Here is a 14,703-nt window from a genome sequence, read left to right as displayed (position 1 = left end):
GCTGCATCCTATTTAGCTATCAAACAGTATAATATTAATTATTTATTAGGTAGGTACCTATTTTTATTTAAAAAAAAATTTTTTCCCACCAATAGGAAAATACAAATCTGGACCTCACGGTCATCATACCTGGACCATGTCTGGTAAATCTCCTGCGGCAACCCGGACAACAGCAGCAGCAGGTCGGACACGGCAAGACTGAACAGATAGTAATTGGTGGCCGTGTGCATGTACTTATTCCGGGCGATCACTATGCACGTGCTCACGTTGCCCACGATGCCCGTGGCAAATATCAGAGTGTAGATGAGCGTGACGGGCACGACAACCGGTAGTGAGTCTCTTCTCGGGCCCCACGGGTCATCGTTTCGATTGTAGTTGTTGCCGTAGCTATTTCAAACCAGAAACACGGATGGACGTCAATAAGATTAATAAATAATAATAATACATGTATAGATTGGTGTAATTTTAGGGGGTGGGGAGATACACGACGGTGCACTTGCACCGAAACTGGATACTGAATTGTCAAATTTTTCATAAACTTATTTAAATATTTTGTTATTACTGTAATTAATTTCATATAAATATTATTATCGACCATGGTACATAAACACCATATACGATGTTTAAAATTTATAGATTTTGATATTTGTTTATGTTTTATTGTTATCAAATATAAAAAGATAGGTACTATAGTACACGCGAGCAAAGCGATTAGCTTTAAATATGACTTAATTTGTCATTACGATTATTGGACAGATAAAAGTTTTGCAGCTGCTGAATTTTAATGATGGGATTACGCCAATGAATATATAAATAAATAACACAAAATGTTGATGACTAAAAATCAAGTGATGATAACAATTGTTGAAATTATTAAAGTAATAATAATAAACAAAATATTTTTAGCGTATACCTACGCCATCGCCGTGCGCGTGATTACCTATATAGCTATATAGTCGAGCTCTGCTGTGAGTCTATGACTGTATAAGCGTTCGATAGAGATTAGGTATTCACAATTAAATATTTTTATGACTTTTTATTAACTTTCAAGGCTGTAAATATTGTATCGAAAATCGAAAAAATAAAATATCGCTGCCGATTTGTCACGTGCGATTTGCGCCATAAGATTGTTAAAAGTCAGCAGACCGAAACTCTGTCTGAAAATAAAATATTAGGTATAAGTTTTGGCATTCCAGCTCATCGTAAAAATAAAAATAATATAAAACCTAAAATATGGTGATCGATCGAGTTTGAATAGTATGGTGGCATCACGGTATAAGTTTAAGTTTTTGATTTAAAAAGTGGAACTTCATTTTCATACAACGGTGAGCATGCGAAATGGTTATATTATATCGATATCTAATTGATGGTTTTATTGATATTAGAAATTATACTTTTATCGGTCTGTCTCCGTCGAAAGCGATATGCTATGATACTACAGTGCTGCGGTGGTCACAGTATACAACAGTTATGTACTCATGCATATTGAATATAGAGTATAGACCATCCGAAGTTAACTTTTATCACTAAAATATTCACATAATCACTCTCTAGATTTAATTGAAATTGGAAGAGCAACGACATTACTATCCCTCTCAAATAAAATTAACTATAAATAGACTCAACTGATTTGTGTGCTCACGTTTTTCGTTTAATGATATTATTAATATTTTTTATATTCAGCTGATATGGTAATACACAAAGATGATTAATCTAAATATCGCCAGTAAAATATCAGGCTCGAGTTTAACCTCTCAACAGAGCGATATAACAAAATAATAATATTCACTACACAAAATGGTTCAGAATTTTTTACTATAATTTCGTTTAAAATGTGAAAAAATTTGAATGAAAATCTTCACAGATATCGCACAATTCAATCAGAATACGGAAATTCTGTCTACCCAAATCATATTCCTGATAGGAAATCTTGAATTTAGAATTCGCAACCGCAGTAAAAAGGTAATTCATCATTACAATTTCTAAAATTGTCTGCCATTTGGCTGTGTCTTCACGATTATCATGTTAAATTTGCGCTGATAATACCTATCGTATAAGTAGATATTAGGTACTTTCTATTTTTTTTTTTTTTAAGGCTCAAAATCATATGAAAGTTTTTGTTAACAATGTACTGGAAGTACGTCAGTTATATTGAATGACAGTAATAATTTCAAGGTAGGTAATTTATATAATCATCTAAAATTACTTATTTAATTCAACGCCCAAATTCTGTTCATAATAGTATTAGTAAATTGAAGCCAAGTGTTGCTATACATTTACAAATAACGTTTAAATTTATATACATTTAAAAGATATTTTATATGTGATAAGTTGAAAAAATAAAATAAAATCTACCTTTTAAATTTATTAATAATTGCACATAGTTCAGTTATATTTAGCATGATAGGACTCCAAATAAGGGGAAAGTATTAAATATTATCATTTCTTCACCAATATTATCACTATGATTGCTACTACTCTGCTCTAAGAGACGTCACTTACTGTAATGGATTTTCCATGACTTTAAAGCTATCCAATTTGTGATTTACTAAACATTCATTTTTAATAGTATCTAAGCGGCCCTTACACTACTTAGTACTTTCTATGTATTTCCACAAGTCGAATACGTTAAGTACATATTATTGTCTTATAATTAGTCAATTTTATAATTAAAAATCTGTATGATAAGAATATCATAATGGTAATATTTACAGATAAAGTCAAAGAGAATAAAAGTAACTTTTCGTTAAGTGTAGATCTTATGTTACTCCAGGCACTGAAATTGTATAGTCCTAAGTATTATTTAACTAATTTTGTATTGGATAACATTATAATAACATATGTTTTCATTTTAATTGAATAGGTACCCTTTGAATCATCATAATTCGCATTTTTAAGACCTATAATACTAATTATTCCGTCCGCAGCCTGAGATTAAGAAATCGCCGATGAGAGAGTAATGAAATCTAATAGGTACAAAAAGATTTATTTCCGGATACAAGTTACAACAATGCATCCAAATCCTAATTGTAACACCATAAGTCCGTAAACTATATTCATACCTATTGAATATTACATTTTTGGTTTGTCTGCGTGAAAATCTATCACTCTCTTAATCTCTTATAACATGTACTTGGCCTCTGGTTGTAAAAATATTGCACAGTAGTTTCAGAAACGTACTGTAATTTAAGATTAAAAATATACGGTGCATATTATGTCTACAAACGTTCAATGTAATTAAATATATTCGTAATTAGTAGGTATGACATCATAATAATGACTGCATAATTCCTTCTTTTTGAATTTAAATTTTATTTGAATCAAAGTTAATTCTGTCCAAACAATTATCTTATTATGTTTAAATCCTACCCTAAAATTTGCACAATTTTGCTTGGGTTTTTTTTTATTTTACGTACATGGCGCTTGTTTGTGGTTCATTTTAGAGTTTCTATTTTAAAAGTAAAATAAATGTCATCCTAACATTGTTAAATTTTTATTATTTATCTAATTATGGAGCTCATAAGTAAATTTACAATTATTATAATTTTATTAAAAAATTAGCGTATGTCATAAATAAACAAAATTCTGTGATCATGATCCTAATTTTTAAAGAAAATAGTTGAAATAGCAAGTGACAATTTAAGTGATTATAAATCAGATTCGGAAACACATAAAAGAAAATTGAATATTTTTTACCAATTATGTTCTTATTTTTAATATAATTTATACATACATGTTGAATGGAGTTTAAGAAGGCACGATTTTATATTCGTTACCTAAATGAATATTAAAACAATATTTTTGACGATCTAAATATCATCGTACCCCATTATGTGTGACTGCTGTGGCATTTATGAGCTCTGTGTACGTATATGTTTTTATCCTATTTGAATTATGCTTAGTTAAGTAGTCACCTATTTAAATGTTTTATTATACAAGCGTGTTTACCTTATGTTGTCACTGTATAAGGTGTTATTCCTCAAATTTTCTTCAAACAGCATACTAAAAAATGCAGTACGACTGATACATTATTCAAACCACCATCGCACTAGAAACCCTGCAATAAAGTATAATTTAAATAAATATATTATTGTACATAATCACTGCATTAATATATTTCGTACGTTATAAATAAAAAAGCACTCTCTATTTTCAGCATCGAGCTTTGGAATGTCTTTGTCCATGTAAAATAGTAAGTTATACTATTATTTTTTTTTTTAAATTATCTAGTTTATCAAAATAAAGAAATAAAACAACTATAATATTCCATTGTCACTATTAACAGCCAAATTCTGGATACTGTTTACCTTTTATATAATTTACCATGATTAACTATATTATATGTAATTTACTAAATCTGAAGTTATATTTCATTAATCAAAATCTCAGTTAAAATGAATTACATAGATGAACATTATGAAAATATACATAGATTTATATTTTACAGAAAGTTTTGCTTTAAAATTCTACTGTCAAGTTAATAGGTAAATTTATAATGGTAATTATAGTAAAATTGCTAATTTTACTAGGTAATCGCTAATTAGCTAATAACTATATTATTTTTGATATACCTAATAAAGCTATAGTTTTATATAATTAATATTTATGTGTATGTATTCATAAGTAATAAATATAATATGTAATTTGATCAAGATAAACTTTTTAGATAAAACAATTCGAATAAAACAATCAACGAGAGTAAATTTAGTTTATTATTACTTTATTAGTTATATCTGTAAAATTAAATAATTAAATCATCACAGGTATCAATAAATATAATATATATTATATATATATATATTAGCAATTATTTTATTTATTTTTTATCATATTTATTTAATTTGTACAATCTGTAAAAAAAATATTTACAATAAGCACAATGAAGAGATACATAATAGTACATAATAGGTCATAGTTGGCTTGATTGAAGAAGCTATTCAATAATAGCACTTTATGGCAATAATAAAATACATTTTATGCTAATGGCCTAGTAGTCGAAGCAGAAATTGTATAAATTTCAAGACCAATAAAAAAAAAAAAAATACATTTTTGCATGGTACTTAATTAGCACAACTGTATATTAATGTATGTAACAAATGCCCTCTTATTATTGCACCTTCTTATATTTTGGTTAATTAATTATTTGTGTGAAAAAAAAACTCAACACCTGTTTCAGTAGGCATTAAATAATAAATTCTAAGAGTTATAAATTATTGTACTGTGAAAAAATATTCTAAAATTAAAATTCCTTTTTCTTTAAAAACAATCTTATTTTGTATTATGATGCTTACTTTAGTTATTCCTCTACTTTGAATAAAATGCCATTCTATATAGTCTATACCCTTTGCCAATTAAAACAATATGCAGACTAATAATACCTACTAACAATATAAAAATTAAATAATTTAAATTAGAACGAAAAAAACAGAGAACATTTTTAATATTGTTCTATATGTATATACTATGAACAAATTTATCACAAGTTTCAAACTATTTTCAATTTTAGAAACTGCTACGTATTTGCTAAATAGAAAGTAATATAATGTATAGATATTTCTTTAAAATATTACCGAAATTATGTGAACATTGTAATTCATAACTTTTATGTTTTTTTTTAATATAGGTACGCACCTACATTGTAAAATGGATATCAACAAAATGTTATTAATGATTATGATTCCTACTTCTATATTTTGGTATCTTATATTTAAGAATTTTTCTTTAAAGACAAATTACATGACGTGTTCAAAATACTAAAGACTAAATGAAATTATTTTATATTTATTGCTTTTTTAAAGAAATATGTCCTATCGTAAGTGACATTCATTGAAAGAAGTATATTTTTGGTATTGCGTGACTGCAAAATGTTTATAACATTTTGTTGAGCTACCTAATCAAATTGGGTTCAGATATAGATTTCAGACAAACTTACCCTTTTTCATATTATTACGTATCAAAAGATCACGACGATTTAAAATTAAAATCACGGCCACAGTTGTGTCATAATAATATTTTGATAATATATATATATTATTTCATACAGTTGCCTATATAACCTCAATTACGTTTTACAATATTATGTATCTAACCTATTTTTAACGAATTTTGGGATAACGGCGTGACTATTATAATATATAAAACGGTATAGTAGTTAGATAGCAATGACTTTATTAGACTTTTGAGGGATTAAGCTATTTTATATCAACGCAACTGACGAATTCTGCGAATCAAATAAAATTATATTTATCATGTTAGAAAAATCGTATTCAAAATATTACTCTCGATTTTTGATTAATTCTTTACCATATATATTTAAATTCGAACGAAATAAATAACATAATTTTCAGAAATCAATAAAATAGTATTCATATAAGTATTTTAATAAATTTATTAACACCATTGGGCACCTCAAATAATTTATTTACTTAAAAAAAGTGTATTATTGATACGAAATATAACGTTATATAGTTATACATGTAAACGAGAAAGGTAATATGGTTATATCAATATCTGGTGTTACTTTATTGATAAATGAAGACGCATTGCATTGTATTAATTAAAATAAAATTTAAGCTTTTACAAAAAAAAAAGATGATGCCCATAATCATATAGCTATTTACTGATTTATTTGTGAATTACAAGATATGTAATAGGGTGAATTATGGTAGAGGGTTGATTGTAATCGTGCTGAAACCACGATTTGAGACGTAGTGCACTTTAATATAACTTAAACCAGTGACTGGTGTCTGTTAAATTTGCTTAAAAGAGCACGCATTTGTGTCTGCACAAGAGATAAACATATTCGATTAAAATAATTTCGTTAAAATTTCTCAAAGGTCGAGAACTTATTTCGTTTCGTTAAAAGCATTGGTTACGATACACTTTGTCAATGCCATCATAATTATTCTTTTAATCTTTTAGAAGCGTTGATGAGCGCTTGAAATTTTGAAATATTATAATAATATAGAATTTGTAGAATTTAGAGTGCATCAAGAAATAACACAGTCAGTTAGTTATTTTATAGTAACATAATTGAATGGTCATTCTTGTCAGGATTTACAACTGTATAGTTTTGTTTTTTTAGACGTTTTTTTTATGTATATTTAAGGAGTCTAGTCACAGGCCACGAGTATAAATTAGTGTAAGTCATGCAATATACTTTTAGCCTATAGGTATAGCCGGTATAGGTACCTACACTATATTATTCACAATCAAAGTATTCAGTCAGACGTGTTCATTATAATTTAATTGTAACTCAAACAATATTGAAAAGCATATCATGATGTACCGTCTATTGCAATATATTATATGATGTAGAAACCGTGTGAAAATACAATATATTCTTGAAACCGTTAAATTGAAACTTAATAATAATTGCGGATCTGATAATTATAATTTTAATTGGCCTTATACGTTGATGTGAACGTTTATATTGTATGATACCTTTAAATAATGATGTATATAGTTGATATTAGTTATTTATTATAATAATAACAATAAAACATAAAAGTGAACTTTGATTGTAAAAGTGTTGTAAGTCTAAGATCCAAATTGAATTTATCTTACATCTGTTTACTCTACACGAAGGTTAGTTCTATTGATATCACTTATTATTTTTGGTTTATACAATTTTGATTATTTTTTGTTTCAAGAGATTGTCTTATAAAACGTAAAATTAGCAATAAATTGTAAGAGCAGATATAAGTACTTAAATATAATTATTGATTAGTTAATCTAATCTTTGTTTAATAAAATGCAACAAAAGTTTTTAAAACAATGCAATTTGACTATAATAAAGAGGTAATTTAGATAATGAATTTTTTTCCTAACATACCTACCTATTTAAAATCTTTACCATAATATTGGTACTGAATTAGTACTTTCAAATTATATTTACTTAGCTAGTTAGTTAAGATGAGTTAAAAGTACTAAAGATTACCAAAAATTCAGTATTTTTATTCATATCCGGATATATGTATAATCTAAATGCTGTAGATACTTCATAAAAAAATCTGTAAAATGGCGTAGGTATGTATAGTATAAACATTCATCTGCAACATTTTATGTGAACATTTTACAGTAAAAGTTTTTAACTTAAAAACACAATAAAGAAATATTATTGTAACTACATTGTTATTCAATGCTATTACAAAAGTTTTTAAGATGTTGAAATAATAAAAAAAAAATTACCTTTAAGCTTAAAAATATACACTATTTTTACTATATTGATTTTTAGAGCTCAATTTGAAGAAAAAACAAAACTTGTAATTTTATTAAAATTTCAAATTGTATGTTATATCCATTAAAAAACAGAAAAAAATCTAAAGTTATAATTTCAAAAATCAAAGCAGCGGTACTCTATTGGCTTGACCTACCCCTAGGACATAGTGGTAAATCTTAAAAAGTAGTGAGGCTGAACAATAAATTTTTACTTTTTGGTTTTTAACGTTTTCAATAATTAATGTCAATATTATTTAATTATTAATGCCTTTATTATTATATATTAGATTATGATATCTACTTAGATTTACTAGATGTGAAAAAGTTGAAGTACAAAATTAGAATTAATTTATTTGAAAAATTATTTGATTTTTTTTTACTGTGATGTTTAAATTTAATTTAATTTTAATGCTTGTAAATTAACTAAAATAGTCACTCATATAATATGGCTTTTTATACCTGATTAAGTTAGAAAAACCGAGAAAAAAAATCTACTGAATAAAATATTAATATTAATATAAAGCTGTGTCTGTTGTTATTTATTAAACGATTAACTCGTGTGGTGAGCGCTTGAAAATAAAACAGTAGGTACTTAAAAATTCACTCGTTTGAATATTAAATTTCATACCAAATAAAATTAGGGTACTATTTATATTTGTATAATTGATTCAAGAGATTAAATTATTCCCAGTATTTTTTTTATTTAAAATTTTAAAATTCATATTTTTTTTTATTCACAATAAATGGTAACGTGTATAATATTTTTAACGATTATGTATTCGGATCAATGAAAAAATAGTTTAAAAGGGCTTTTTTAAGCTTGGCTTTGTTATTTTACAGGTAAAAATGATCGGGCGGTTGTAAACTCTCCCGATTTTAATGTCATGTAAACTCTCCCGATGGTAAACTCTCCCGGGTTTAGTCCAATACTACCTGACGGGAACATGTAAACTCTCCCGGGTCTAGTTCAGTACTACCTGAAGAGAACATGTAAACTCTCCCGGGTCCACTTGAGTACTACTAAGCTAGCTGGGGAGCATGGGGTATTATTCGTTTTACACAGTTAGAATTGGTTGAGCCATTATAGTCGATATCGTTTTAAATATTTAAATTAAAAATACTCTAACGGTAATTAAATATTTAAATAACAAATACAGGTTAACACAAGATAAATACAGATTAAATACGATAATACTAATCATAATAAAAATTATAATCACAATCTCTGCAGTGTAGCCAATTCATAGAGAAGCAATAACATTTCAAATAACTCGGGAGAGTTTGCACATTTCTTTCAGGTAAACATAATATTGACTTGGGAGAGTTTACACATTTCTTTCAGATAAACATAATATTCACCCGGGAGTGTTTACCATACAATCGCGAGAGTTTACCACCGCCCAAATGATCGACGTGTAAACTTGTCCCGAAAAAATGTCATTCTGAGATTTTCTTATAATATCTAATTAATAATTTTTTAATATTTTTATTTTTATATTATTATCATTCATAATATAAAATTCGTTGAGTAAATGTAGAATCTAAAGTATAAGTAAAATTGTAGTGTAATAATGTAGGCAATTTGTTTATGTAAAAGGCTGTGTGTTTCGTGTGTTCACTCACCTAAATATTTCTTTATTTTTATATTTTTAAGTGTTACTTCTAACCATTGTATAATTTAGATTTTAATTTTGAAATTGAAATGGTTTAAATTGATCAAAATTATTGGGCTGAGTTTACAACCGACCTTTTTTATCATCTACATTTTACGGGCTGAGTTAACAACAAAAACCACAAGTAACCGTGAGCCAAGTTTACATTTCCCCAATATTTTTAAAGTAAAATAAGTACTTTTTTTGGATTATTTATTTTCAAAGTTTAAGATACCAAGCAGTATGTACTGGCATTGTTTAATCAAATTAAATTTTAATTCCCAATTATAAGTTACAACTTATGATTCATTATATCTATTTCGCCATTTTTATTTAAATAGCATTTATATTATATATACGTTACTGCGGTTCTATCGTTGAATAGCTTTGAAAGCAAAGAAGCCACGAGGTATTTTTAATTGTTAGTATTTGATATAAATGTTATACTTATATTAATTTTTATGCCCATTATAATGTGCTATGATTAACTGATTCTTTGATATTATTTGTAAGCATGTGACATTCATAAGATTTACTTGCTATAATGTCATATAATAATACTTGAAACTACCTGCAGGAAGCAATATAGCACTTAACCTTGGTAATACCACCATAACAATGAACAATATCCCTATTCCAAATAAAAACTCCATTAAATATTAGGCATAATGTTGGATTCAAGAAACACGTTGATACCTCATCTCAAGAATATTCGAAAAGAATCGCTCATAAAAATGAATACCCTTAAATATCTGGCACACAAATCATGGGGAAGTCACTCTTCTAGTCTATTACAAATATATGAAGCACTCATTCTGTCTATACTTTAATATAATTCTTTCCTATTTATAGACATCAGCACTTAAAGTGATCGATACTGTGCACAACACAGGACTAAGGCTTGTCACCGAAGTCTTTCGCTCCAACCTTATTCCCATTGTGCTTAATACAACCAGCGTAGCCCCACTCGACATCAGGAGATCAAACTACTCGCAACCAGGCGCCCCCAAAATAGCTTCAATGTATCGAAACAGACCACAGATGTTGAGATGCCCTAAAAGACATTCCCACATATGAACGCTATCAAAAAAGGAAATTATACAGACGCCTCATTTGTTATTAATAAACTACATCAATTAATACACCCGTAATTTCTGTAGCAAGAAGACTCACCCATATACGCCAGATGCAGTATACTCCTGTTAATTGAACATATTGTATCCGAATGTCATTTATGTGAAACGGACAAACGAGAAGCTGCAGGGGTATCAAATATCAAGTCGGAAACTCTCCATCTAGATACCATAAATCACAAGATGATCCTTCTAATTAAAACCAATCTTATAAATAGTTTATAATCTGTTTTTGTTTAAATAGTATGTAAATACTGTATCCTTAAAAATTATTAACCTTAAACTCCTTGTATACCAATGGTATACACGCCGCGGCCTATTTATTTAAATTAAAAAAAAAAATAATAATAATAATAATATCTGATCATTTACCATTAATATAATAGTTCATAATCAGTATCAGATCATCGTGTAATATTATTATATAACATTTTAATAACTTATTCAATGTCAGTTAAATAATTTGTACATGAATAATTAATTATTTTTACTTAGCAATTAAAGTTTCTAATGTACTTTGCATAGTGTTAAAATATCAAGGAAATATAATATATAGGTAATAATAAACAAACACTATACGGTTATAGTTACTAATAATTAATAATATTATAAAACATTATATTCAAACTTGAAAAATAAAAATAAATATGCGATGTTTGTATTCCATAACAATAACATTTTTGACGTAATTTTATTGTTATAAAAAAAAATATTTCAGATTTGTGTTTCAAAATTCGAATATTATAATATTATTAGTCAGTTATAAAAATATGATATATTATATGGTATAGTCGAATAGGAATATTATTCTTAGTAAAAGTAATTATATTATATAGATAGCGCGTATATGTATTTTATTAAGGTGAGTAACAAACACTGATCAACTTAGTACCTATCGACAAGTATGTAAAGAATCATATTTATTTGTTCTTACTTAGGTACGAACATTTTTAAGTCAAAGTGATTATAAAATAAAATCATGAACTTTTTGTCATGAGTAGGTAGTAGGTTAGTACCAAATTTTAAATACAAGCTCATAAGTTTTTTAAATTTATAAATCTTTCACAAAATATTTAAAATGGCATTTTGTTTTGGACATGAATGATTTGATATCAATGGATAGACCTTAACCGTGGAATTAGTTTTAAATATATTTTTATTTACCAGTCTCTACTTTGTAATCATTTTATTTTAATTTAATATTATATTCTAACGTGAACACAATGACATCAGTCAATATGACAAGATATCGTAAATATTTTTTTTCTATTCTCAATAAAAAAGTAAAGAATATCAAATAACAAAGTAATAAACAATGACACTCGTAAAATGTGATTGAATTACACGTACGGATCAACCGATAAACTATTCGATGAATATTGCATATAAATTCTAAAACGCTAAATAACTTTAGCAGCATTCAAAACGTTTGGAACAAACTTACAGATAGGTTCACCGAACTCCCACAATATACATTATAAACGTCATACTCAATCTAGATTATACTAGATTTCCAGCATTCGGGCTAATCACGGGGAATACGCATTTCATATATAATATATCGAACAAAAATATAATATTACCGGCAGGTGAATCGAAATGTTTTTGGCAACGGCCCGTTTAGATATATATATCTAACTAATCTATAATAGTGATAATACAACACACGAATGTCGAACGGATTAAATGTAATAATATATGCAAGCCAAAAATAAATATTATTATGTCGAAAACAGGAGACTTTTTGTAAATATAGTCCATCATATAATATGTTATAACCAAACCGCATTATTGCGCATTTTGTAGCTTACTATTAAGAATTTATTTTTTCATAGTATACGCTAATTCAAATAATTGTTTGGTATATTTTGACAGGCGATTATGAACATTGGATAATAATATATAATATTATCTTTAACATTTGCTGTTAATATATAAGGATATTACGTGAACATGTAAACAGTTTTAAATACCTTGTAAATAAACTAAAATTAATAAAAAAAAACCCCTTATGTTATCATTCTCTCACTATATTATGTATAGGCATTTTGGCTGATAATTGATATAGTGACGATATTTGAATATTAAGATATGCAAATTTCAATATTGCACATGTCTATACATATTCTATCCAGATATATTGTATGTATAATAATTTTACTATATTCATATTAATATTTATTATGCATTCACCATTTGCATGGTGTTATTGATGTAATTTATTTGATAGGGGTGGGTGAAAAACCAGCTATTAATTATTATTATTCTCTATACCAGTTAATAGAAATTTTTTTTGTAGATTTAAAACCTTTTGTTATATATTTGACAAAGCATATAGTATCTAGTATCTACAACGTAAAAAAAAAAAAAACATTTAAATTAAAAACACATTACTCAAGTCGGTTCGTTATTTAATAACAACTACAGAAAAAAAAAGAAAAACTATGTAACTATGTAAATTCCAACCGTGATCGTATTTGCTTATACTTTTTCCTCAGCATACGCTACATTGTTCGTATATGTAAAATTCTGTGAAGGAATGCCAATTATAAATGCTCTATTTCCATATACATTTTTACTTACGAAATACTTTTGAAAGGTATTTGGAATTTGTTAGACTACTTGAATGAAAAAGTATTTATTATAAATATATCAAGTTTTTAAACAAAAATAAAATTTCATCGAGTAAAAGTTTGTTAAAATTTATATTTAAAAATAAATCAGAAGTTAACTGTAAAACAACTGCATGTTGTATAATGATCAAATGTATTTGTAATATAAGAAAAAATATATTAAAATACATTGCAATATTATTATTCTGGTGAAAATTTCAAGTCCGTTCTAGTTAAGCAAATAGGTCCGTTGAACTTTGATAACTGCATGCACGCCTACGTGTCGTCCTTTTTACTGTCATGTTATTTAGTTGTTAATTTATAATATTATTGTTGTCCGTGCCGTCGGAATTGCTTAGGTATATACAGTGTATAGGTGGTAAACACCCGAATGTCGACATTCAATAATAATCATTATGGATTGAAAACCCACAGAACAAGTAAGGATAACGACGACCACCATCGATTCGGTAAGTAAACTACTGCGTACGTCCAAAAACGTTTGATATGTCGTTTGCAATCTTTCTTCCGAAATAATATATTACATTATCTCTATATAATATTGTATAATATGCGGGATGACGATTTATAGTGGCTGTGTCATAGCGTTTTGAAAATGTATTTTTTTCTGCTTCTCAGTTCTCGTTCTGGACAAACGATTTATAACGATAATACTAAGTACTTATATTTCCGAACGATTTTATATTATACGTTTAGTCTATGGTATATAGTGGCACTATATAATATTATGCGCGAACATAATATAATATGGTAATTGCGTGTATGGTCATTGGCAATTTCCATGCTCAATATATCCATTATTTTCCATATATATTACATTCATAAAATCAAAAAGGGTGTAAGTATGGATATTGGATTTTCAAACGTCTTGAAATTTTCACGCTACTGTAATAATATTTATAACATAGGTACATATTATTATATGCTTGTATATAAACACTCTCGTTTAAGGTCAATTTAATTTTACTGGTGGTAACTAAAAACGTTCTCGAGTAATTCAACAATCTTTTCCTATAGGTATAATAATATGTATGTAAATTAATACAGCTGATATCCAGTTGATTT

General features: G+C 27.0%; 1 protein-coding gene across 2 annotated transcripts in view; it reads right to left on the bottom strand.

Annotated features, from left to right (window-relative positions):
• LOC107166160 (pyrokinin-1 receptor-like) overlaps positions 1 to 14,703 on the bottom strand; it is a 60,377-nt gene that overhangs the window by 33,842 nt on the left and 11,832 nt on the right. For both annotated transcript variants that reach the window (XM_015514713.2, XM_015514712.2), the window contains exons 2-3: positions 3,949 to 4,057; positions 130 to 387 (exon numbers count right to left, since the gene is read on the bottom strand). In XM_015514713.2, coding sequence (XP_015370199.1) covers positions 130 to 387; positions 3,949 to 4,001 — 311 coding nt within the window. In that variant the 5' untranslated portion in view covers positions 4,002 to 4,057. The remainder of the gene's footprint in view (positions 1 to 129; positions 388 to 3,948; positions 4,058 to 14,703) is intronic.

The sequence above is a fragment of the Diuraphis noxia genome, unplaced genomic scaffold, assembly GCF_037042655.1.
Source record: "Diuraphis noxia isolate RWA-SAM2 unplaced genomic scaffold, SU_Dnox_SAM2 contig0002, whole genome shotgun sequence".
NCBI lineage: Eukaryota > Metazoa > Arthropoda > Insecta > Hemiptera > Aphididae > Diuraphis > Diuraphis noxia.
The sequence above is the reverse complement of the archived record's forward strand: the minus strand, read 5'-3'. Positions and strand labels throughout refer to the sequence as shown.